The sequence below is a fragment of the Alnus glutinosa genome, chromosome 14 (genome assembly GCF_958979055.1).
Source record: "Alnus glutinosa chromosome 14, dhAlnGlut1.1, whole genome shotgun sequence".
NCBI classification, from domain to species: Eukaryota; Viridiplantae; Streptophyta; class Magnoliopsida; order Fagales; family Betulaceae; genus Alnus; species Alnus glutinosa.
In genome coordinates this window covers 15,171,005-15,198,467 of record NC_084899.1, presented here as the reverse complement: position 1 = coordinate 15,198,467, position 27,463 = coordinate 15,171,005, and the positions used below count along the sequence as shown (strand labels likewise).

General features: G+C 37.1%; 1 protein-coding gene and 1 long non-coding RNA gene across 5 annotated transcripts; both read right to left on the bottom strand.

Moving 5' to 3' along the window:
- Window positions 1-3,723: 3,723 nt before the first annotated feature.
- Window positions 3,724-6,317, bottom strand: LOC133857602 (uncharacterized). The gene is made up of 2 exons (XR_009898356.1): window positions 6,007-6,317; window positions 3,724-4,968 (listed from the first exon to the last, which is right to left on the bottom strand). It is a non-coding gene; the product is annotated as an uncharacterized LOC133857602 (long non-coding RNA).
- A 4,490-nt stretch (window positions 6,318-10,807) lies between these two features.
- On the bottom strand, window positions 10,808-26,352 carry LOC133857779 (rho GTPase-activating protein 7-like). Of its 4 annotated transcripts, none has more exons than XR_009898376.1 (6): window positions 26,122-26,352; window positions 25,152-25,212; window positions 24,986-25,069; window positions 14,298-14,369; window positions 11,822-13,810; window positions 10,808-10,999 (listed from the first exon to the last, which is right to left on the bottom strand). XR_009898376.1 is itself a non-coding variant. In XM_062293127.1 (6 exons), exons 1-5 carry the CDS (start codon window positions 26,247-26,249, stop codon window positions 11,834-11,836), a joined length of 372 nt encoding a protein of 123 aa, XP_062149111.1. In that variant the 5' UTR covers window positions 26,250-26,348; the 3' UTR covers window positions 10,808-10,999; window positions 11,822-11,833. The 4 variants fall into 4 exon arrangements, 3 of the variants coding, with proteins under 3 accessions (XP_062149111.1, XP_062149108.1, XP_062149110.1); XM_062293127.1 differs by having other exon boundaries at window positions 11,822-11,857; window positions 25,152-25,215; window positions 26,122-26,348; XM_062293124.1 differs by lacking the exon at window positions 11,822-13,810 and having other exon boundaries at window positions 25,152-25,215; window positions 26,122-26,349.
- Window positions 26,353-27,463: the final 1,111 nt, after the last annotated feature.

The window sequence follows — 27,463 nt, the reverse complement described above, 5'->3', positions numbered from 1 at the left end:
TTGTTTGAATACATGAAGATTCTGAATTGAAAACCGATCATCCTGTTAAGACGCAACCATTACATAAAGTGTTTTTGTTTTATCCAGAATGTAGCCAATAAAAATATTAACAATACAGAATTCACATTTTCGCTCACTATTTTTTATATGATTTTGATTCTTTGAAGGTCTATGCTAAGAAGGTTGAGGTTGTCATGTTCTAAGGGTATGTGACAATTGATGAAGTGTTAGCGGTGGGGTTGTGTTCCAGCTGGAGCCCTCTCCACTCTCCCTCCTCTCTCGTTTATCTCTCTTGTCACTCTCTCATGTTCATTAAATCTTAGTGGAAAGAAGGGAAGGACATCCCCCCAATAACTTGATGCTACTAATGTTTTTTTTTTTTTTTTAAAGAAATTGATGCTATGATGTTAAGAATGGTGTTGATCTCTTAAACTTGAAAAGGCTGAGAGTAAAGATGAAAAAATAAAACATTGAAAACAAAAAATATGTAAAAATTCAAAATATATTTTATTTTTATTTTTTCTTCATAAGTGGAAATTGTTTTGAAAATAGTTGTCCAAACGCCTTAACCACCGTTTTCTATTTTCAAGAACTGTTTCTAGAAACAATTTGCCAAACGCTTTTTTAAGTAAAGAACAACAAAAAACGCTTTTCTGTTTTTGTTCTCGAAAACAGTTCTCTAAAACAAAAACAAAAACCAATTTGCCAAACAAGCTCTTACATTCTCCTCTAAAAGACGAAAAACACCCTAAAAGAGAAAAACATCATACTGGTTTCTAAAAGTAAGTAGCCAAAACGCCATGGGAGGAGGGAAGCAAAGTGCTTCCCTCCTCCTCAACACGAGGCTCTGATTCCTTCGCTCTCCACTCTCGGGTTTGGGAGATGTTACTGACTGCTTTGGTTGTTGCTGATTGTTGAATAATTAGTGCACTTTGTGGCGTTACTGGTGATTCTGTCATTGGATAGGCTTTTAATTGTTATTTACAACAATTGCTGATGTGTCCAGCATTTTTTTTTTTTTTTTTTTTAAAAAAAATGATAGTGCTGGACACATCAGCATTGTTGTGCACCTAGCATATCACACATACCCTTCTCAAACTACCACTCTATTGCTAATGTGTCCCTCAAACTACCAACTATATCAATATCCTCCCTAAACTACCAAAAAATGTCAATGTCCACTCTAAAGCCAACAAAAAGACAAAAATAACCATGAAAAAGTTTCAATAAGAAACATATATCCTTATAAATTCTGGAAAAAAAAAAAAAAAAAAGATTTTTTTTTTTACATATTGATTTTTTCAAAAAAAAAATCAAAAAATCAAAAAATTAGAAATTAAAAATTAGAAGAAAAAAAATGAGAAAAATGAAAATATAAGGGGTGGCCCAAACTTAAATTATATTAAAAAAATTCTAATAAAAAAAATTGAAAAGTCTTGGTTTTTATTTTATATTTTTTTTTCGGTTTTCTTTTTCTTTTTATTATTTTATTAAAAAATATATATTTCTTTGTTTTTAAGAATTTCTATAATTTTATAAATGGTATTTTTATCATTTTGGGCACATTAACATTATTTGATAGTTTAGGAGGAGACATTGACATAATTGGTAGTATGGAGGACATATTGACAATTGAGTAGTAGTTAAAAGGAAATATGTGTAATTTTTTTATTTTTTTATTTTTTTTTTTAATTTTATATTGTTGTTCAAGATTGTCTGTACATTTGGATAATACAATACTTAAAAGAAAAAAAAAATTAAAAAATTAAAAAATCCCTCAACTAAATACTGATTTTAAAATAATCCTATGAATTTTAAAATGTACTAAAGGGATCCATCAAATTATCACCGTATTTCAAAAAGGCTATTTTTTTATTATATTCCTATAATACCCTTATTCTCTTTAAAAAAATAAAAAAAAAATTAATAAACTAAAAAACTAAACTAAACTATTTTTTTTTAACAAAAAAAAAAAAGAAGATAAATACAAAATCAGTTCATGTAATTGGCTTAAATTACAAATCGTTTCATATGGAATAAAAATAAATAAAAATGATGACACAGTAAAATGATGACATGTGCCATTCTTACAAAAAAAAAAATATAAATATATTAAAAATATATATACATTTATAAAACTAAAAATAAAAAAGAAAAAATAAAGAAGAAAAAAGGATAGGAGTGCTTGCCAGTTGGGCAGCCATCCCTTTGGGGTGACTCACGGGCCACCCCTATCCTTTTTCTTTCTTTCTCTCTCTCTTTTTTTTTTTTTTTTTTCTCTAGTTTTTTCTAGTTTTTTTTTTTATATATATATATATTTTATTAATGTTCACGTGTCATCATTTTATTGGCGTAAACGTATCACCTAAGTGAATATGTCAAATGTTTTAACAAAATTTGATTATAGGAACTGAATTGTTTTTTTTGCCATACCCCCCTCTGAATTCACTTTAATACGACATGGAGTGATTTGAAATTATGCCAACTACATGTACTATTTTGCATTTATCCATAATTTTAATATATTTATATTTTTTTTTTATTAAGAGTAACACATGTTATTAGTCGTATATACATAATTTTCTTATTATTCAAAAAAATTTAAAAAGATGGAAGTCATTTGTTTGTAAAACCTAAATTAGGGGCAAAGTGATAATTAATAAATAAATAGTAAAGTGGTAATTAACTTTGCCCTCGTTGCTCTAGTATGTCATAGTAATAATTAATCCAAATTTATAACTCTAAAATCTTTTTAATATATTAACAAAATACAAGTAGATGTTGAAAAAGAAAATGATTATTCACGAATAATATTACTAATTTCATATGCTCGAGAACTCTAAAATCTATTAAATATATTAGAAATGTGATAAGAAAAAGGAAAGAAATGGTAGACGCATACTTTTAAAATATTGTAAATGTATAATAAATTTTTGAGTCAATGTGCGATTTAAAATTACTAACTCATTTTTTAAAAAGGGAAAAATGTATCGTTAGTTTCTGTGGTTGACCTAAATTACAAATCACTACCTGTAGTATCAATATGAATTCAGAGATCCCTATGGTTGGCTTAATTTACAAATCGATCCCTTAAGTCAAATTCCATTAAAAATTTTGACAGATTTCGTTAAACGTCACGTCAGACAATAAGAAGGTAACACGTATCTATTTTAATAAAAAAATATATAAATATACTAAAAAATAAATAAATAAAACTTATTTTTGAAAAAAAAAATTAATTAAATTAAAAAAAAAAAGAAAAAAAAAAAGAAAAAGAAAAAGAAAAGCAAAGGGGCATTGGCCACCCCCCCGCGAGTCGGGGGTAGCCGCACGGCCACCCTAGCCACCCATTTGCTTTTTTAATTGTTATTATTATTATTTTTTAAAAAAATAAGTTTTATTTATTTAATATATTTATATTTTTTTTATTAAGATGGACACGTGTCGCTATCTTATTAACGCTGACATGGCATTTAACGGAATCTGACTCCAGGAATCGATTTATAAATTAAGCCAACCACATGGATCTTTGAATTCATGTTGATACCACAAGTAGTAATTTGTAATTCAGGTCAACTACAAGGACCAAAGGTGCATTTTTTCCTTTCAAAAATAAACTTTTGTTCCTTAACTTTTTCACGAATTTGAAAATTAAAAGGCCCCTCCATGTATTTTCCGTCCAATTATTCGACGTCTGTTAATGACATGTCAAAAAGTTTCCACTTCACCTTAAAATAATATTTTTATTTCCACTTCACCTTCAATGTGTCAGAAAATGTGACGATTCCAACCAAGCTACAATCATCCTCAATAACCCAAACATAATTCACGCTATGAGCAATTGCCTGGATCATCACCTCCACCAACGAGCTCTTGAGGTGACGAACTATTGCCTCTGCCCTCCGCACCATCCATCCTCGCTGAGTAACTCATTGACCTGCTGTACCTCCCTGCCCGTGGAGGAGATAACATGGACTCCACATCCGACGAAAAAGACAATGACAAAGGTTCTGGGCTCCTCGAATAGCTGCTTGGTTTTGTTTGTGTTGGAACAGAAGATTCTGGGCTCCTTTGAAGGATAACATCAATGGCTTCTAGTTATAAACTGAAGCACCAAAAAAAAAAAAAAAAAGCGGTTTAATTTGGCTGTGAGCCTGAGGATTATAGAATAATAGCTAGAAATTTTGCTCATGCTTTTACAATCCATCACTCTACTTGAGCACCATTTGTTTTTTCTCTTTTCTTTCCCTCTCCAGTCTCCGGCCTACATGCGCTGGATCAACAACAATTGGGGTCACATATGAAAAATGCTTATTGTTGGTCAATTCTTTACATCAAAGACTTGGAAAGATGCCTTCTGACTTCTGTAGGCATTCAACATAAGAGAAGGTGATCCAGGTACGGATTGATTCAGATGTGGCAGAATTTGGTCGCTAATACTTGTGGGCATGCATGCATGCATGCTGTGTTGAGAACCGCGTTCATGTCCAAGCATGACCTGGATCAGATGCTCTAATTGAGCTCACTTTTGGCTTTTCTTATTATTTTCCCAATAATATCTGAACATGGGTTTGCTTCCTTTAGGTCCACTGGTCAGGATGGCACCATTGAAGGCTCGGAGCTTGCTCATCCGAGAATATATTGCACGTCTCCCAGGCGCTGAAGAAATTGTGCTCCTCCATTTTCACAAACTGCGCCGGGACATCAAGAGCTGCTGATTTGAGCGAAGACGAGACAGGGGACATCAAGAACTGCTGATTTTGAAGCACCCCAAATCATCTTTGTTAGCCTCTGTTTCTTGCTAGCATGAACAGAGCAAATTCTCACATCTCTTTTGTACTCCATGCAACACGAAAACTTCCATCTTCCCTACTTCATTCTATTGAAGTAGCCATCTTGCACTGGAAGTCCTCTACCTTGTTGAAGACCCCAACAACATCCAGTGGCCTGTGACTACGACCATAGGCCCTGCATATCGAGAGGAATATATATTCTGTAATACTACGTTTTTCCTCCTTCATTCTATTAATGAGCTCCTCTGCTGGTCTGAACTAGTTTGTTGAGACTAACTTGGAGATCATTATACCAAATGTGTTATGATTATGCTGAAATCCATTACCATACCAAGCTATGAAATCAACCTCAGAATTCTCAAATAGAAATTCATCAAAAATCTTCACACAAAAACAAATCCAGAATTTCAACAGATTCAGTCATTAACAGAAAAAGAAAACCCAAACAAAATTACTTACTCATTTGGTTAGAACAGCAAATCAAAAAATTTCAATGGAAAACTCCCTACGAAAAATCCCTCATTCAGTTTTCTATAACAAAGCCAAAATCACAATACCCATTCACAGAAAATCTTCCAAAAATCACCAAATCAAAACTCCTCTCGAAACCCATAATTTATTCTCAACTTTACCAATGAAATCATCAACTTCCAATACTAAAACCCAAACCAAAGCTTCCCCAAAAATCATAACACCCACTCGTCTTCTACAGAAAATCTTTCACAAAACCCATAAATTTTACAATAGATTTTACACCTATTCGGCCATCAATCAGAGAAAAAGAGAGAATCGAAAACATCCCAGATATTTTTTCACAATACCCATTCGGTTCTCTAAGAAAATCTTCCAAAAACAAAGAAAAACAGCAACTCTCCAAATTGATCAAATCATAATCCAAACCTTCAAAATTTTCAATAGTAATTCACCATACTTATTTGGTCATGCACAGAAAAATCAAAACACCCATTGAGTAAATCAGAAAAAACCCATTCATTTAATTACCAGAAAAACCCAAACAAAAATCACCACTGTCATTCGGTTTCTCCACCGAGAACAATCCAGAATTTTACTACTCACACAAGAAATCAACCCAAAATCAAACACCCAAAATCACAATAAAACATTCACCAAAGAACCCAAATTTCATATTCTCTCATTCATCAATCAATCCAAGAAATTTGGAAATAAATCTTACAAAATCACTAGGAATTACCTCTGGAACAGCTTCTGAACTTGGGAACCACCGGTACCGGGTTGTGGGTCTGTCACCTATGGCACCGACACAGGCATCCACGGTGCTGCTGCTGCTCTCTCTCTCTCTCCGTTTCGGTCTCTCTCGCTGGGTTGCTCTTCTCTGTTTCATCATCTCTCTCAATCTCTCGTGCGTGAGGATGTGCAGAAGAGAAGGGAGAAACGAGAGAAAGGAGAGAAGAAAAGAAACGAAAGGTGAAGAAGTGTTGCATAAGAAGAAAAGGGCGGGGACAGGGCGCGCATGGCTTAAATCTGCAAGTGTTGGTGCATGTTTGAAACTTGTCAAGAGCTTGGGTACACATTTTAAGGTTAGATGAACACTTAACTAATGTTTGAAAAAAAAAAAAAAAAAAGTTAAATATCTCATTGTACTTGCGTTTTCAACTTTTTAAAATTTAATAACTGAATTTTCATTTGTTTTATAGGTAGTACTTGAGTTTATGGTTAAAAACCACTTTAGTACTTCTGTTACATTTTTCATCGAAATATTAACGGTCTGCCAGAGATTGACATGTGACACTATATAAAAAAATTAATTATTTTTTTTTTTAAAAAAAAATCTTTAAAATTATATAAAAATAATAAAATAATACAATTTAAAAAAATAAAATTGACCAAACTACCCCGTGTCCCTTAGGGGTAGTTCGGCCACCCCCAAGGGTCAAAACCCATTAAACAATTTTTATATAGTGTCACGTGTCAACCTCAGCGGTTGACACGTGGCAAACCGTTAATATTCGGACGGAAAATGTAACAAAAGTACCAAAGTGATTATTATCCCTAAATTCAGGTACCACTTATGAAACATATGAAAACTCAGGTACTAAATTTAAAAAAGCTGAAAACTCAGGTACCAATAAGGTATTTAATCCAAAAAATAAAAAAATTTTATTCATTGTTCTAGAGTCTCCATTGACACGTCTCTTCTTTTTCTTTTTCTTTTTCTTCTTCTTCCTTTCTTTTTTTAAAATATATATATATATATATCATATAAAAATTTTATACAATAATCTTGTAAAACACTTAATATTATACAAAAATCCTTTTATTCTCCTTTAATCTATTATTCAAAAAATATCTTTGGGTTCTTTTTATAATAAAAGAAAATCCTACATTTTTCTGGGGTGTTATAAATGTGACCAGAAATACAATACCAAATGGGCAACACAAGTCGAGTGTAACGTAGGAGAATGCTCCTCCAAACTTGAATGACAAACACTTGTCCTGAAAAATACAATAAAAACAAAACAAACAAACAAAATCAAATGACAAGGAAATGAATGAAGGTTGTCTCCCACGAGCGCTAAGCTTTCAGTCTTCAACCAAACTCTTCACAATAAACGACAATCACTTTGAATAACTAGGATCCTCCAACAGCGTCATTTCAATCTCTGGACTCTTCAACTCCAAGAATGGTTTCAGCCTTTTGTCCATTAACCTTGAAAGTGGTACCATTCTTTGGATCCTCAATCTCAATGGCCCCATGAGGAAAAACAAATCAAATAATAAATGGGCTTGTCCATCGAGATCAGAGCTTGCATGGAAAGAGATGCAGACGTGAATTGTAAACGACTTTCTGACCAGGTTTAAAAGATCATCTCAAAATGCTCTGGTCATGAGCCTTTTTCATCCGTGCCTTATATAACCCCGCACAATCATATGCATCATTCCTCAGCTCCTCTAATTCATTGAGTTGAAGCTTCCTTTGTGAGCCAGCCTTTGTAAGATTGAAGTTCAGCTGCTTGATAGCTTAATATGCTCTATGCTCTATTCTCCAACTCAACCAAAAGATGACATGCTTTGCCGTACACAAGACGATATGGGGGTATGCAATCAGGGTCTTGAAAGCTGTACGGTAAGCCCACAATGCATCATTCAATTGTAGAGATCAATCTGTCCTTGAAGGGTTCACAGTCTTTTCCAAAATCTTCTTGATCTCTCAATTCGAAATCTCCACTTGCCCACTCGTCTGTGGGTGAAATGGGGTGACAACCTTATGTGTGATGAAGTACTTCTTCATCAACTGCTAAAACATCTTGTTGCAGAAATGCTTACCTCCATCACTTATGATTGCTCTAGGAGTACCAAAACGAACAAAGATGGTAACCTTAAAAAACTGGACCTCAACTCTGTGGTCATAGTGTTGCATGCAACTCTGTGATTTGAAGCTGTAATCACAGGCAAAGAATCTGCTGGACCTAGAAACTTCTACTTAAGAGTGTTCGGTATAGGCTTAAGTTCCTTCTAGGGAGGCTCAGGTACTGCTGTCTCCTCCTTCTCACTGCTCACCAAAGGAGCAAACTTCAAAATAGCATTAGCTTGCTCAAGTAACTTCTCCAAATCCAAATCCTCTCCAAATTGAGCAAAGCATGCCTCCAAGGGGTCCTCAATGCTTGATTCATCAGTAGTCTACTCATTGATCTCCTCAATCAAGCATACACTTCTAACCTTATCATACTCCAGTGGTTGCTTACTGATATCAAAGATATTCAACTCCACTGTCATGTTACCAAAAGAGATCTTCATCACTCCTGTCCTACAATTGATCAGGGCATTATCTGAATCCCAACATTTTGAACTGGCTCTGTGTCAAGCACAATAACATCCACATGGAAATAAAACTTATCCACCTTGATCAAAACATCATCAATGATTCCTCATGGTATCTTCATCGACCTGTCAGCCAATTGAAGTGTCATGGATGTAGGCTTCAATTTTCCTAACCCCAATTGCAGGTAGACTGAATAGGGTAAGAGATTTACACTTGCTCCAAGATCTAATGAAGCCTTCTTAATTCGACGCTGACTGCTATCATGCAAGAGATAGTAGGACACCCAGGGTCCTTGTGCTTAATGGGTAGCTTGCACTGACCTGCCCAGTCAAACGTACTTTCTTCGAGACATTGGTTCTCCTCTTGACTATAATTAAGTCTTTCAAGAACTTGGCATATGACGGCACTTATTGGATGGCATCAAAAATGGGATATTGATTTGGACTTGTTTTAACACCTCCAGAATGTCCTCAAACTTCCATCTCTTCTTAGACGCTTGTAATCTTTCTGAGTATGGCGCCTTAGGCACAAATGACTTAGGAGGATCCTCAACAGTGGGTGTAACTTTAGATGGCTCCGCATCTCTTTCCTCATTGCTGCCACTATCTTGCCCTTGAGGCACAACAAGGTTCTCTTTAGGATGAACCACTTCACTATCTATTTGTCTCCCAGACCTCAGTGTGATAATTACTTGCACATGCTCCTGCTCATGCGCAGGATTTGAAGAGCTTCCACCAGCAAACTGTAACTTTGAGATGGGCACAGCCTAATTAGGGAGCTTTCCCTTCTCTCTCTCACCCAAGTGATTTGCAATTTGACCGATCTAAACCTCCATCTTGGCAATTGCTTGAGTGTTTACCATAGTAGCATTCTTCACTTCACTAATTGATTGGTCTATAAACTGCATGAAGGCCTTGAGAGTCTCTTCCAAAGTGAATTGTGAAGAAGAGGCTAGCACTTGAGTTGATGCTTGGTATGCCAATGCTGGTTGAGCCGAGCGACCATGATTATGAACCAGTGATGAAATCCGGGATGGTATTGATTGTGGGCATGATGAGGGGCCCCTCCCTGATTCATGGGTTGGTTCTGCTTCCAAGAAAACTTAGGGTGGTTCTGCCACCCAGGGTTGTAGGTCTCAGAGAATGGTCCATTTGCTTGCTTCCAATAATCATTGAAAGTGTTCACTTGTTCCGTCAGGCACTCAACTAAAGTTAGTGAAGATGGACAATTTTGTGCTAAGTGCATAGGATTTACTAATACGCCATTAGTAAATCTAAAATTTTTTAATTTTTTGTGCTAAGTGCATAGGACAATTTTTTTTTTTAAAAATTTTTAGCATCAACCTAAAATTTACTAATACGCCATTAGTAATTTATACACATATTTTGTAATTTATACACAATAAAGAAAATGATAAAACATACAAATAGATGGGGAACTTAGTACAATTCAAGCTTAGACAGAAGCTAATCATAATCCAACACAATATATTTACTTTAGTAGCCTAAAACTGAAATATCTAAGATTGAAAAGTGTTTTTGTTTCTTGACACCCATCTTTCAAAGTGCAAACAGAGAACCAAATAACATAAAATTAGCCACTTTAATATCAAAATATCAATTCACTTCCAAGAAGGGTTGCATGAGATTACAAACTTGTACAAGGCAACGTGAAAGAGTTATATATGAATAAGTTTACACACCTCAACCAGATATGGAACTGAGAAATATAGGTCTCCAATATTCGCCCATTGTCTTATGAAGAGATAAATGACTTAATTTTGTAATTTACATTGCCTACTATATAACTAATGTCTTTTCATACGATAGCATTCTCCAATATCCACATTGATTGGTCTTGAAGGAGTAGCTAAGCAAGAACCAAACCAAGTACATAACTGATGCTATGGAGATTGGGTAATCTCGCAAATACGCTATGGAGATTAGCTAAGCAAGAACCATCACTGGATACTTCTAAAGCCACTCTCACTCCAAACATTCAAGTTATATATTTCTTGTAATTTCAAATCTAATTTTAATTTATAACAGAACTCAAAACATGTAAACATTTACATTATGGAGAATCATAAGTTTCTTTTTCACAAGAAATTGAGATTAACTATTAATTTTTATGAGACAAAATGGAGGAAAGCTAACTGTCACGCCCCCATTTTGGGAAATATGGAGAACGCGAACTTGAGCCTAAAAATACATTTGCATAAAGCATACCTCTAATAGATACCATCTATTTTATTTACATGCATAAAAGAGTAGCTCTTTACAATGCTATAGATTTCTAAAGGTAAACATATTGTACAATACAAAGGTTACAACCGTCCCCCAAAATATCTATTGCCCTTAGCGAAGTCTGCCATTACCAAAAAGTGACTCCGGCTTACTCCATCCTGAAAAGGTTGTAAGGGTAAGGGGTGAGTTCGACAACTCAGTAAGTAACACAACAAAACATATAGGGGTATAAAAATCACAGTTTGGTATTTTAGAATTTTCAAAGTCCACATATAGAAATATCAGCATCAATAAGAAATGTGCATATGAAATCATCATTCATAATGTGTAAGTTTTGTCTACCACTGGCCCACTTCCGCATTTTTACCATGAGCGGTGCACGTTGGGCTCGTCCATAGAACCAATCCCGAAGGACCCATAGGCTCATCCTGTCGTCACAAGGGAGTGCTGCCGGGTTAGGAAGCTCCTTAGATGAGGACCCCCCGGCCGATTGCCCCACACTTTTGGTGTGGTTGCCCCGCTACCCATCATCATCATCAACATAAGATCCGGATCACAGCATTATGGTACCGTGGGTCAAAACTTTGTGTGAGGAACATAAGACATACATTCAACATAGTTTCATCATCTTGTTCATATAGTGCACATATAACATATATACATTGAGAATCATAATCTCATCATCATCTTCATTCATATAGTGCACATATAACATATACTCATCAACTTCATTCATCTATGTGATTCACAAGTAACATATTCATATACTCATCAGCTTCATTCATATAGTGCACATGTAACATTTAATCATCAGCTTCATTCATCTATGTGATTCACAGGTAACATATTCATTATTTCATACTTGAGATAATAGAACAATAATATATAAGTGAAAAAGTCTTTTGAAAATTCCTGACGTTTTTCTTTTTGAAAATGTTTTATTTAAAATTTCGCCGGGGTTTAAAATTGTGTTCCCTTACCTGGACTTGCCATTAGCGTCGGGATCGAGCTTTTACCTAAATAAATTGAAAGAAGAAGCTTAGAAGAATATTCTGAAATTTGAAGTCTACAACTTAATTAAAGTAAACTTAACACGTAACTAGAGGTCTCCAAATTGTACTACCCATCAATATTCATAAGTCCACATTACTACTTAGTGACTAGATCATCAATGCTCTAGGAATTTTAATATGAACTCATTTGGCCTAACCCGCAAAAACTCCCCAAAAACAACAATTCCCTTGAATTAACAAATCCTTAATCTGAAACTTCATATCCAAACAATCCAATATTAAGTTGAACTCATTAAGATTTATGGCAACATAATAGAACCTTATCCAAAACATAAACACCATCCGATCATCAAGAGAGAACTCAATTCTCATCAATTTGTCCAAAACATGATAAATCCTCAAGCCTTTAAGCAGAAACTCAATGCACTAAAAAAAATATCCAACAATAAATCGTAAATAGAAAAACCAACATTCTCAGCCAAACCCAGAATTTATTCTCATATTAACCAATGGATCAATAATTTTCAATATATTGAAACCTAAACAGAATTTTCCATAAATGAGATTTCAACCCAATCAGCCACTAACCAAAAGTCTTTCATAAAAATTCCCAGCAAGATCATTTAGAAAAAATTATCACCACAATAATTCTCAATCACCAATTCACAACAAAATAATTTATATATTTTTTTTTTACAAGGGCATAGCGTCATGAAAAGATAGAGACAATATTTCATCTAATCCAAAATTCTCAAACCGTATTATTACCCTTCTTCCCATCAATACACCAACACCAATTTATATACCCACAAATCCAAGAATCCTTTAACAAAATGGACCCCAACATTATAATCAAAACAACTCTCAAATCACCCATCATAATTTAAACCCCATAAACTAACCAGGAAATCAAAATTACTTACTACTCCCACCTTCTAGCATTAACAATCCAAACCAAGCTTATGACATCAACCTTAGAATTTTCAAATAGAAATCCATTAAAAATCTTCATACAAAAACAAACCAGAATAATTTTCACAGTACCCAACCGGTTTTTGTCTTCAATAACCCAAATCAAACCATGAAATCAAAACTCCAAAAATAATTAACAAAAACCCATTCGGCTTCTTTTCTGAAAATGAAATCCATCAATTAGCCATCAAAATAACCCATAAGTTTCTCCTGCCTAAAACCCACAGAAATCAACACTCACTCAGCCTAAAAGGAAAACAGAAGAAATCATTTGATCTATCCAACCAAAACACCAGAAAATCACACAATCAATAATCAGTTCTTCAATCTTACCTAGCCAACACCAACAAGAACAGGGGAATAAATCAACTCTCAAAACCCATTCACACACTGCCAAAACCCATTTCAAAACAGGGAAGAAAAGCCACCGAAATACACAATCCTAAATACCCAAATCAGTAAACTAATTTCAGAATATCACAATCCAAATCCATAATATATTTCAATAACAAAACCAAATAACATCCATATCAAATCATCAATAATCCGATCAACAAGGGAACCCATAATAAACTGATTTAATCAAATTAAATCATAAAATTTAGTTTAGGGAGTTTCTTAAAAATCTATTGAAAAATCGCATCATGAAGTCGCCGGAAAAATCGGGTTTCTTCCTCTGTTGGTCTCAGGTTCAACAAGTCTTCACCGGAAATCCACAAGAACCGCCGAAAATCGCGCCGGACTTCACCACTGAAGATTGGGTCATACAGGTTCTCCTAGGTTCGTCGGGTTCAGCTCACGGGTCACGAGTCCAAGCTCCTGGGTTTCGCCGAAAAAACGCACCCCTGGCTCACCGGCGACGATCCAGCTCGCCCACCGGAAGATCCATGGAGGATCGGCCTCCCATCTCTCTGTCTCCCGATCTCTCTCGGCATCTCACTCTCTCTGCCGAATCTCTCTCTCACCGTCTCTGTCTCTCTCTCTCTGTCTCACCGTGTCTCGGTGAAAGGAAGAAAAAAAACAAAAGAAGAAAGAATGAAAAAGAAGAAGGAAGGAGACAAAAATAAGGGAAAAATAGGAGAAGAAATAATAAAAGAAGAAGACAACTTGCTTTGCAAGTTGTAAGATTTTTTTTTTTTTTTCTACAACTTGTTGATTAAGTAACTTAACAAATTTTATATTATTATAACAAAATTTTAATCTATAAAAATATCTTAAGTTAATCTTTTACATATTATTATTCTTAGATATTTCCATACAAAACTTAGTAATTAGTTTTGTAAGATTAGAGTCTAGTTCATTTTATTGCAAATATTATTAATCCAATAATATAATATCACTTACAACATTAATAAAATATTGTGTCAATAATAATTAAAATCTGGGACATTACACTAACTATCAGCTGCTTAAAAAAAAGGGGGGGGGGGGGGGGGGGAGGGGGGATGCAAACTAAGCAATTACTACAAACCAGAGTTAGACTTCCGGAAACTTCCATCCAAACTTTGCCCCGGAGATAGATCGATATCATTGTGAGAATAACCTGAGCCATAAAAATAGCAAAAATGTGCATAAAACTTGTTGGTACAGTTTCCGGTACGGTGACGTGTTGCCTTGTGATTCGTTGCCTTCCTCGATGTTCGTTCTCCTCGTAATCTGCAAAATAACAAACGGCTCGTCGGGGGTGCCAACCGGACCCCCACTCCGATGCCTAAGTCAGTTCAAACTTATTTTCTGGAGAATATCAGTAATCTCAAGAGTTCAGAGAATCTGTTTTTTTTTTAATACCTGGCGTAGTAGTCTTATTTATAGGCTCACAGTTCACAGTTATAAAACTGCTAGAGTGCTTGGAACATAATCTAATTAGGAGTCTGAGTCCTAGATCACATAGTCTTGAGTCTTATCTTCCTAATTAGGAGTCTGAGTCCTAACTGGATATGACTCTCTTTAGCTAATGTCATTCTATTAGGTACCTTATCCCATATTTGATGGGATAGAAGTCTATCTTGATATATTTTGAATATCCGTCTTTTTGAGGATAACGACTGGTCTTGTACTTAGGTCTGACCTGGCCGGGCCAACCCGATGGGCTCGGCCCCCGATACTACCTTAGGCCCACGTGTCTTTGGAGCTGATTATTTCTCCAACAGTTACCCCCCTAATTCTCTTATTTGAATTTAGAATGTAAGAGAATTAAATACCTCAATTTCTGAATCTGGATCTTCCATGATCTGTATCTGACAATTACTGCCTCTTTCAAAGTAATTATGACGAATAATGCCTCGAATCTCTGGAAGGATTAGAATTCCTGCTCCTTGTCGATCTAGAACTGCTGTTAAAGTTCTAATTGGACTCTGATCCTTTATTAGACTTCTAATCTGATATCTTCTTAGACTTCTGATCTGATCATTCTTCTTATCTGATTGGACCATAAGTCCTATCCCAATTCTACTAGGGATAACTGATACCTGATTTCCCTGAAGTAGTTGCTAAATGTTTATCTCCTCCTTGGATCGGGTTGAGTGGATCCAACTTGTGATTTGTCATAGTACTAATAGCAACTTCTCATAGATATCTTCTTCATAAATGCCTCTACATAATATTGTCGGTCGGGCCAAAGTTGTAAAAATGATCTCCTACTCTCGGTAGGAGATGGATCGGACTGATGTAGTTGATTTCACCAAGATTGTGGTGAAATGCCACTCTGAGAGAACACTTTGCGTACAACTTTCCTGAGATCAAGGTTCTGTCTGACAAAAAATGGTAAACCGTTGTCCGTTGAAGAAAAGGCTTAACATACCTGAAGCTTCTTCATCGGTAGTGCTTCGTAGACCGCTTCCACAAAAATCTCTCTTGGGGGTTTCGGAGGCCCAGACTAGCGCTGAGGCTTTGGTTGTCCGAGACTTATAACGACTAGGGGCTTCTGCTGGCCTGAGGTTTTGTGCTTGGCGTACCGAATCTTCTAATCTGAACACCATCTAGCTTGGTCTCACCTGTGAATATCTTTATTTTCGAACTTTGTAATGTTTGAATTCTTTGTTATGGAAAAACTTTCCATGACAAATCAATTCTCACTTATCCTCTAATAACTTGAACAAACAATCGGTTTGCGTAAGTTAACTCCGAGGAGGGTAAGAAAAATCTTTTGTTTCAAAAATCTTTTTGTTCTGAACTCCGTGACTAGGAGAGAAAAAATCTTACTTTGAGTTATCCTCCTTAACTTAAACAAACAATCGGTTTGTGTAAGTTATGACCAAGGAGGATATGAAAAAATCTTTTAGAAGCGATGAACTTACTTGGTTATTTTTTGTAGAGGTGATATCCCCGTATGGTTTGTTATAGGGGTTGTCTCCCCGTATCTTTGTTCGAGTTGCTCCTGAGAGATCTTAATTTGAGAGTTTGGTGTAGCTTCGGTGATTTTCCCTTTGTAGAAGCTTTAGCTTTGTCGAGCTACCCCCCATAGCTTTAGTCCGCGACCGCGGGCTAAGTCGTTCGAGGCGGATAGTCAAGTCCTCTTGGTATCTTGATAATTTTTTAAAGAGGTTTTATCCTCATACCTTCCCGAAGCTTTTCATTCCTGAAACTTTTTCATTCTGAAGCTTTGTCATCCTAAAGCTTTGTCGTCCTAAAACTTTGTCGTTCTAAAACTTTATCTCCCTGAACCTTTACCATCCTGAACCTTTGTCATCCTGAAGCTTTGTCATCCTTGAAGCTTTGTCTTCCTGAATCTTTACTGAAACTCTTTCTGAAGCTTTATCATCCTGAATCTTTCCTGAAGCTCTGTCATACTGGAGCTTTTTCTTCCTGAATCTTTATCATTCTGAAGTTTTACCTTCCTGTTTACCTTAATGAGCTACCCCCCATAACTTTAGTCTGCGACAGCAGGTTAAGTCGTTCAAGGTGGGTAGTCAGGTCGCTGAGCTTTACCTTTCTTTTCAGAAATCTTTGTAACCTGTAAAAGACTTTATATATTACTGAAATGAAATCATAACTTGAAATCTTTACCTTTTAATTTCTTTATCTCTGAATGCTCCAATCTTTTAACGTCTGGAGACCTCCAACCGAGAGGTTTTCTTGTCTTGGTGTCCTTTCCATAACCATTTCGGGTCGTCCGAGGAAAGGACTCGGGCCGATTCTATCTTGGATGTTCTTGTCCTTCCGAAAACCTGCAATTCTGCCGTTGTATCCTTTGTTGGACTAACCGTTAGGTTTTTCTTGCTCTCGGTGTTGGATAGACCGAGAGAATTTTTATTTTTCTGCTCTCGGTGTTGGACTAACCGAGAGGCTTTTCCTGCTCTCGGTGTTGGACTGACCGAGAGGCTTTTCCTGCTCTCGGTGTTGGACTGACCGAGAGGCTTTTCCTGCTCTCGGTGTTGGATTGACCGAGAGGCTTTTCCTGCTCTCGGTGTTGGACTGACCGAGAGGCTTTTTCTGCTCTCGGTGTTGGACTGACCGAGAGACTTTTCCTGCTCTCGGTGTTTGACTGACCGAGAGACTTTTCCTGCTCTCGGTGTTGACTGACCGAGAGACTTTTCCTGCTCTCGGTGTTGGACTGACCGAGAGGCTTTTCCTGCTCTCGGTGTTGGACTGACCGAGAGGCTTTTTCTGCTCTCGGTGTTGGACTGACCGAGAGACTTTTCCTGCTCTCGGTGTTTGACTGACCGAGAGACTTTTCCTGCTCTCGGTGTTGACTGACCGAGAGACTTTTCCTGCTCTCGGTGTTGACTGACCGAGAGACTTTTCCTGCTCTCGGTGTTGACTGACCGAGAGACTTTTTCTGCTCTCGGTGTTTGACTGACCGAGAGACTTTTCCTGCTCTCGGTGTTGACTGACCGAGAGACTTTTCCTGCTCTCGGTGTTGGACTGACCGAGAGACTTTTCCTGCTCTCGGTGTTGGACTGACCGAGAGACTTTTCCTGCTCTCGGTGTTGACTGACCGAGAAACTTTTCCTGCTCTCGGTGTTGGACTGACCGAGAGACTTTTCCTTGTTTAATTTGTTGTAGGGGTTGTCTCCCCGTATCTTTTCTGCAAAAAGGGTTAACGAAGCACTGCATATCCTAAAACAAAATAGCAGAATGCACAGTAGCACCATATATTCTTTTTATCCGTCGGGATGATTTTGTGATCCTTTCACTCACGACAGGAGTGAAGCCTCAACACATGAGTCTATTTTATCAAAATATATATATATTTCGGCAAAGCGTACAAGTGCATTCATATATATATTTTTTCCTGGTTGGTAAAAACCAACATTTATCCATAAATCATGTTTGTAAAAGAATAGTATGAACTTATCTGGTGAATTCGATGAAGATGAACCGTCTTACTTGGAGTTCCTTATCTTGCACGCCACTCGATATGGGGCTCTTTGGGAGAGTTCCTCAAGCTGGACCTCCGGTTCGGACTGGTTCCTCGGCATGTGACTGTGCACTTCGGAGGATGGCAAATTTGGAGGGGTCCTCAAAGTGTGCTATTTGGAACTAGGAGCTCGGGCATAGTCTCCTCGGGATAGTACCCTTGGAATAATACTCTCGGTATGTGTCATCTCGGTACATACTTTTCGCCTCGGTAGAATACCCTCGGATCAAACTTCTCGGATTATACTTTCTTCTCGGTATATCCCCTCGGATCTAACTTTTCGCCTCGGTAAAACACCTCGGATCTAACTTTCCGCCTCAATAAATCACCTCGGATCTAACTTTTCACCTCAATAAATCACCTCGGATCTAACTTTTCACCACAATAAATCACCTCGGATCTAACTTTTAACCTCAATAAATCACCTCGGATCTAACTTTTCACCACAATAAATCACCTCGGATCTAACTTTTCACCTCAATAAATCACCTCGGATCTAACTTTCCGCCTCAATAAAACACCTCGAATCTAACTTTCAGCCTCAATAAAACACCTCGGATCTAACTTTCAGCCTCAATAAATCACCTCGGATCTAACTTTCAGCCTCAATAAAACACCTCGGATCTAACTTTCAACATCCTCAGCATCTTCTTCAACTAAAATCTGTCACCTAATCGACTAGCACAATACTTCTTTCATCCAAACATCACCAAACCAAAACTCCTCTCGAAACCCAGTTCGCTTGAAAACCCAGAACACCTCAATTCAGCCACAAAACCTCAAAATTCAAACATAGAAATTTCAATCAATTTGTCAACTACAACTGAAAGAGAATTCCCAATCAACCCTTTAATCTCTGAGAAAGAGGAAAGAACTCAAACTCCAAAACCCACCCTCATTCGGCCAAGAATAGCAAATCAAAACACCCAAAATTTAAAACACAGGGCCGTAAAACGCAGCTTCAGCCGCTGCCCACTCACGATGTCAGTGGCCCAACCACCGTAGCCACCCAATTTGAAGCCCCTAATTCGGTCAGCTCCTTGGAGATTGAAAACCTTGCTACCTCCGGTTGCTTCGTTTTTTCTTTTTTCTTTTTTCTTTTTTTTTTTTTTTTGGGTGTTCTGACTCAAGATCTCGGGCAAAACTACTTATTGTCAACCTGTGAGAGAAGAAACAACTCACCAAATCCAGAACATTCTATAGCTAGCCCATCACTCACGATTTTTGAATCAACCAAAGTTATCCACATCATCAAGGTTTTTTCAAAACCTTTCTCAAAACGAAACACCGAACCTTCTTTCCAATTTGCGATGCATTCAGCAAAACCATGTCTATTTCTTCTTGACCCATCTTTTCCATTCTTCTTTTCTAGGAAACCGAAGGTTCTGGATTATGTGAGCCTTGGTGGGTGAGCGATGGCGGTGTGATTCGGGGATGAACGTGGGTTTACTGTTACCACGACTCTGATACCCGGAGGTTGAAATCGAAATCGAGTTGCGCATCATAGTGGATGGGCTCACCTCTGACTTCTAGCTTGGGCCAGATATCCGGGATCGGACCCAGCGCTTCGGAAAGTTTCAGTGATGGGTAACTCGAAAATCGTCCGAGGCAATACACGCGCCTGTGTCTCGGTGAGCCTGCAGGTACATCTAAACCCACTTCATGAAACCGTCGCAGTTGCCTCGGAATTTCTGGTCCTCGAAAGTTCAGAACCTTCTGGGTGAGTCTCGGAGGTTCACAGTTTCTGAGCCCCGAAAACCAGAGCTCGGGGGTCCTGTAACTGCGTCCCGTTCTCTGCTTTGAGCGTTGTCTATGATCTTGAAATGCTCCAGGTTCGGTTAGGAGGTCCGGTACCTTCTAATCCATCACCCACGTTGAATAGGGGCTCATCACGGGCAGTCACTGTTCCGTCGGGATTCTGTCCACCATCATCAAAGTTGTCCTGGCCTGAAGCTCTCCAGAAGGAAATAATATCATTCGGGGCTCCAACGTTTCACTGGGCGAAGACCCGAAGTGCCGAGGAGTCCACAGGCTCCACAAGGTCATTACCGGGACCTCTAGGAGTCCGTGGGCTTGATGGAGACCAGTAGATGCAACAAGTCTCGGAGGATTGGTTGATAGTTTTGGGGTCAAGGGGGAAGAGCAACGTGGTTTCTTCTTATTCTTTTCTTATTCTTCTTCTTTGACCCATCTTCTCTTTTTGCTGGGCCTTTATTTTCTTCTCTCTTTGACTTGAATGGCACGTGGCTATTAACCACGTGGTCTCTTAACTCTCACCACACTTCTTCTTCTTCACCAGGTTATTGCCGATTTGCGGTGGAAACAAGTTGGTTACCGCTTCCTTGATATCCAGCGGCTGAGATCAGACCTCTAGCTTGGGCCAGACACTCGAAACTGAGTCCAACGTTCGTGGAAGAACCGGTTCTAGCCAACTCAAAGGCCGGTTGTTGAGGATCTACTGCCGCCTCGGTAGTTCACATCATCGGGGCTTTTGATGGTCACAGAGTCGGTGGGAGTGGATCACGTTGAATCCCCTTCGACGCTCCGATGGTGCCGGTGCCATGCAAGTTCTGCTCCGGGCGTTGGCCGAACGAAAGAGAGTCATAACTCGAAGGCCGAAGTCCTCTCATCCTTGGAAGTCCAGAATCTTCTGGGAATTTTTCTTACTGGAAATCTCCAGCCCACTAGGCGAAACCCGTCGTTTACACTTTGCCAAGCCTGCATGCTTATTTGGATCGTGAGGCCGAACCCACTACTTGGATTGCAGGACCAAACCCAACGTCCCACCGAGACCCATCCACCTTGGAATTTTGGTTCGGGAAGCAGATCTGAGTCTGAACCCAGCAGTTCTGGGAATCCCAGTAATGGCCGCTGACTTGGTGGCGTTTGATGAAGCCTTCGGAACAAACAACCCATAGGCTTGGTTTCATGCTGATGACGTGTAGATCTTGGAGAACTACCTGGACTGACAATCCGTTCCTCAGCTAGATGGCGAGACACTCGGCGTTTGTGGTGGCTCGGTGTCGGGCGTTTCTGGCCTCTGCCTTTGATCGGTGATTTACTGGCCGAACTATTTGTTGGAGAAGCAAGGTGGAGCTTTGGAACCCATTGAAGTGGAGAATGGTTGGGTAGGCCTTCTCTGTGTTGGGAGACCCTCCAGCAGCGTGGATTCCACGTCAGTCTATAGCAACTTCTCTTTGTTTGTCTGGGCCAACTCATTGGAATGAATTGGACTAGGCCCGATTCCTTCTTCAATCCCTGAAGGCACGTCTTCATAATGTCCATCTCCTTCCAGAATTCAGACCCTTCTCTTTATTTATTTTTTCTCATGTCTGTCTCCCCCTCTCTCTTAATCGCGTCACTGCCTTTCTTCACAATTTTCCGTACTAGAAGCTAGCCCACTCCTCTGCAGCTACTTTTCTGTCTTCTCTCTTATTTCTTCTTCTCTCCTTTTTCTAGCTCCTTAGTCGGTTGCCAGCAAAAATTTCTCAATGGGCTCTTGACTCCTGTAGCCAAAGAAGATCGACCTGCACAGGAAGCTTAACAAAGCATAGGCATGGAGAGGTCGTCTCATGTTTTGCTCATAGATATTTTTTCACAAGTAGATATTTTCTCAGAATTTACTAACTCAGATCATTTTGGTGAGATCTCTATTCAAAAACATTAAACGCAACCTTTCATTCTAAGGTTCTCAGTCATGTTATGGCAGGGTCTAACAATTAATAATCATGAATATGAGAAACTATGTAGAATAGCACCAAGACTTGATCAAATTTCTTTTTTGCTTTTGACATGGGACCTTGACGTGGTCTTCAATTCCATATCACTTTATTTAATTTTAGAAAACAAGAATTGAGAGGAAGTTTTCTAACGCCATGCTACTACCTTTTGTTTTTATCTTTGCAAAAAAGGAAATAGCAAAGCACCTGCGTACGCTAAACTGCTAAAGCTAAGCAGTAACGTGCCCTTTTTATTTTTGACATAATTGGATGTTGCGAATCACAATAAAGAGATAGACATGCTTAATCAGAATATTTTTATTATTCTTGAGATTGGATCTGACATCTCTTGAATAGCAATTAAATAAAGGAGTTGCTGAGTAATTGCATAATGAACTTATCTCAATTTTCCGATGAAGACAGAATATGGATGCTTTGACTGCGTCGTTTCAGGAGTCCAAGGAGACGATCAGAGCGATAGTACATGAAACATCCAAAAACTCTCGAATTTCATAGTTTCAGATCTGACTCCCACATCCATAGAGAACTTTGATTTTGTGTCAGTGGACGCATACTGAGGATCTTCAAGAAAGAAAAATCCAGCCAATTTGAGCCGTGATTTTTAAAGGCGAGAATCGTCATTCTTCATGATCTGATCTCGTAGTCACCGTTGCGGATTTTTTTTTTATGAGAAACGAATAATCGTTCCCACAGACGGCGCCAAACTGTTGGTACAGTTTCCGGTACGGTGACGTATTGCCTTGTGATTCGTTGCCTTCCTCGATGTTCGTTCTCCTCGTAATCTGCAAAATAACAAACGGCTCGTCGGGGGTGCCGACCGGACCCCCACTCCGATGCCTAAGTCAGTTCAAACTTATTTTTTGGAGAATATCAGTAATCTCAAGAGTTCAGAGAATCTGTTTTTTTTTTAATACCTGGCGTAGTAGTCTTATTTATAGGCTCACAGTTCACAGTTATAAAACTGCTAGAGTGCTTGGAACATAATCTAATTAGGAGTCTGAGTCCTAGATCACATAGTCTTGAGTCTTATCTTCCTAATTAGGAGTCTGAGTCCTAACTGGATATGACACTCTCTTTAGCTAATGTCATTCTATTAGGTACCTTATCCCATATTTGATGGGATAGAAGTCTATCTTGATATATTTTGAATATCCGTCTTTTTGGGGATAACGACTGGTCTTGTACTTAGGTCTGATCTGGCCGGGCCAACCCGATGGGCTCGGCCCCCGATACTACCTTAGGCCCACGTGTCTTTGGAGCTGATTATTTCTCCAACAAAACTCATGTTTGAAATATGTTATACAAGTAATTCTAGCCTGACTAAACAATGTTTTTTTCTTTTTCTTTTTTTGAGAAGTACTAAACAATTCTTTATTCATAAGATTTGCAAATACAGATTTGAACTTGGAACTCCAGCAATAACATCACGCAACTGATACTTTTGCAACAATAAGAATAACAGCATATGAAAGGAGGATAGATCTTCTGCAGAATGTCGAGGGAAGGATCAAGGAAGAAAGACAAAGAGCTACATTTCAATAAAAATATACTCAGTGGTTTATAGTTTTACTCATCAAAAAAAGTGAAAGCAACAAACATATATCGCAGCTCTAGGCAACAAAGATGCTTGAAGATCGAGATATGAGTCTCAGAATATGAGATTTTGGAATTATCAAACTAAAAAACCATACAACTTTTACTAGTCTTTGAAGCAATGAAAAAGAATTTTAGACTAATCTGTAAAATCAAACCCTTCACAAATCCAGAAATCTGATTCAAAATAGTTCTATCAAAACCCATCTCAATAATTCAAACCCCAATTCTAAAACAACCATATATGTGACTCTAAATATAAGAAACAGAAAGTTGCATTAGAAGATGAAGGAAACCCTATTATTGGACGACATGAGTATCTCATACTACATAATTGACAAAAAGAAATAAATTCTGTCAAAGTTTTACTCCACATAGGCCTAATCCCATACAATTGCTTTGAAACAAGAATCAAAGAGTTTATATGTGCACTTATTGAAAAGCAAACCATGTGCTGAGAATTTTATTTTATTTTATTTGGGATGAATAACCATGTGCTAAGCATTGTTACAGCTTAAATCCAAGCAAGACTTGTAGGCCTTTCCTTAAATTGCATTGGCCTTTATTTTTAGGAAATCATAAAGTTTAACATCAAGGTCGGACATTCAATTGAATCATATCAAGAAGTATTTGACTTCAAGATAGTAAAAGGAGAACATAACAAATGGAAGAGCAATACCCACAAAATAAAATTATATTGTCATTCGTTGCTTGTTTCTATGGAGTCTCCTTTCAAATTCATCTTTTAGCCATTTAAACCTTTAGACAAGCTGAATTTTAAGTACAAATGATGACATCTAAAACTTGTTTCCTGGTGTCATTGAAATTCCTAGATATGCTTCTTAAAAAAGTACTCGTCTCACTAGTTTCATTGATATCTAATCATTAAGTGTGACACTTTATGGTGTTATAGATGACATAGCAATATAAAACCTGCACTTATATCAACATATTTTGGGGATTATAAACTGGAGGTATCCTCCAATGAACATCAAATGAGGTAAACTTACCACCATAGGTGCATCATGTTTAAAAAGTCTAGAAAGCTTATAGCCATTGATCCTATTCCAAAGTTTTAGAAAGTTCGTGCAATTAACATTACTGATGTCAAATTGAGTGAACCTAAGAATATAATCAAAGGACGAGAATATTAAGGGTCCCTTGTTCTACCTCTGTATGATTTGGTCTTTTTTTTTTTTTTTTTTTCATTAAGACTAACTTTTTATTCTAAATTAACACTTGCGTAACTACCCATATGCAGGTGCATAGATAAAGAGATGAATATAACTAGAATATGCATAGCAGAATTTCAGTACATATAGCATATGTACCAAAAGAGCATGAAAAAATCCAACATCAGAATGCCTAATGCTGACACAATATGTGGAACTATTAATGCAAACAAAGATCATATATATGACACCAGGTAAATTTTAGGCTAGAAATTGATAGGGTAAGAGGGAATACATCTTGTTCAAGTGCCATGCACCGTTCATGCAATGCTTGCTTCCTTCTTTCTAAGCTTGCTTGTAAAATTGCATTTCCTCTAGCCTATAAATAATTGTGGACAATCATGTTAGTAACCCGAACACTCTGATTTACTCTAGAATGGTTTCAGCAAAAGCAATGTTACCTCTTTTGCGATCCTGTGTTGCAAGTCGTTTTTGGCAATCTCAAGCCTCTGAATATCAAGCCTACTAACAATAAAGCAAATCAATTTTTTACACAGACGAGATTACCTATATAGTAATCACATTAAACAAAGAGTAGACAGTTACTGCAGCTTAAAAAAAAAAAACTGTTTCCGAAACAACTTTTCAAGTTATAAAAAGAACTTATATTATATATAGTTGCTTGAGCATTTTGACCTGTTGCCGAAACAAATAAGTCTCAGTCGTTATCTCCATAAAAATAATAATAACTTCAGTAGTATACTGCCAGACTAGGTGTAATCAAGGGACTTTAATTACACCAAAAAAGGGGCTAACTTCAAGCCAGCAAACACAACAAAACAAGCAAACATTACAAAAACAGAGCACAACACAATTAGCACAAAACCGGCTGAGAACTCAAACCACAAGGGCACAGCCCATACAAGCAGACAACAGGGCCAAGAAATTCTTAACATCTTTGAACTTCCCTTTTGCTAACATCTTCGAACAAACTTCCCATCTAGTATATATATATTCCTTCTTGCACAAATATATTTTACCAAAATATTACCGTGTAGGATCCAAATCAGATACCAGTCACTGGCCTATGAAAATCAACCATATCTGATCAATATAGGAAACAAAGAGCATCAATCAAAATACATCATATTGTTTTCAATGGCAAAATGAAGAATTTGGGGCATTCATAACCATCAAGAACATCTAAAATCTAAATGGCGAAAAAAAAACCAGGAACCATCTGTACAGACCTAAAAAAAGAAAGAAAAGGAAAGCTGTTTCATGAATTTCTTATGCTATCTCTATCCATAATATCACTAAACAGAAAACCTCAGAAAATATGGCTTCAGTCAATCAAACCCAAAATCGAAACCTAGCTACCTCAAACAAATTGAATCCTAAATCCTAGATCGAGAAGGAAGAAATCCACACCTGCGGGGGGTTCGATGGAGGCGAGTTGGGGAGAGCTTGCTGCGTACGTAGAGGATGCCAGTGGTACGATGCAGCTTACTGGAGGATTTTGTGGCGCCAGAGATTGAGAAACAGAATGAGAGAAGCATAAGAGAGAGACGTGATATTAGCCAGGGCAGTGGGAGATAGAGAGAAGCGTGATATCAAAGAAAAAATTGATTTTGTGCGAAAAATAGTATAGAATGTTGTGCGAAAAATTGTAGCGCCAAAACACCCGCCTTTTTTTTTTTTTTTTTTTTTTAATTTTTTTTTTATGATGTAGTTTATATATAAGTCGACGCTGATGTAAATTTATCAGCGTCAACACACAGAAGTTGACGCTGATACTACGAGTATCAGCGTCGACCTCTACAAGTCGATGCTAATAGTATTTTTTATATTTTTTTAATTTATGTCAATTAAAAATTGTTTAAACCTATTAATTTTTTAAATATATATATATATATATATATATATAATAATTAAAAATGATATTTTATTAAAAAAATTAATCATATTTAATTAAAATGGATAATTACCTTTTCCCCCATCAACTACAAAAAATTGCGCAATGCCCTCACGAACTACTAACTTGACCAAAATAAAGTATCAAACTACCAACTTTACACATTTTGCTCCATTCTGTCAGTCAAACCCGTTAACATAGACAGAATATGCCGGTTTTGGACGTTAATTTTGATTAAAAGACAAAAATGCCCTCAATTGATCAAAAAAAAAATAAAAAATTTGGTTTGTTAATTTGGATTAAATTTATTAATAAAAAATATTAAAACTAATATATTTAATAAAAAACAAAAAGCAAAAAGCAAAAAAAAAAAAAAAAAAAAAAAAAAATGGAAAGGGGGTGGCTGCCACAATCTATCAGTTTTGGACGTTAATTTTGATTAAAAGACAAAAATGTCCTCAATTGATAAAAAAAAAAATATATATATATATATTTGGTTTATTAATTTGGTTTAAATTTATTAATAAAAAAATATTAAAACTAATATATTTAATAAAAAACAAAGAACAAAAAAGCAAAAAAGAAAAAAGAAAAAGGAAAGGGAGTGGCTGCCATGGGTCCGACCACCTCTAGGGTGGCTCACGGCCACCCCCTCCCCCATTTTCCTTTATTTTATTTATTTTGTTTTCTGTTTAAGTTGAGGACATTTAGGACATTTTTGAAATTAAGTTATGGTATTTAAGTTTTTTCACGAGCTAGGCTGACAGAAAGGGGCAAACATGTAACTGTGATAGTTGAATACTTTTTTTTGGTTGAATTGGTAGTTCATTGAGGCATCGCGCATTTTTTGGTAGTTGA

Coding starts and splice junctions, on each gene's coding strand:
- LOC133857779 (XM_062293124.1), bottom strand. CDS start 26,249: ATGCTTCTCTCATTCTGTTTCTCAATCTCTGGCGCCACAAAATCCTCC. Junction 25,070..25,151: donor AACACAGGATCGCAAAAGAG/GTAACATTGCTT, acceptor AATTATTTATAG/GCTAGAGGAAATGCAATTTT. Junction 11,000..14,297: donor TTTCCGGAAGTCTAACTCTG/GTTTGTAGTAAT, acceptor CAACCTTTTCAG/GATGGAGTAAGCCGGAGTCA.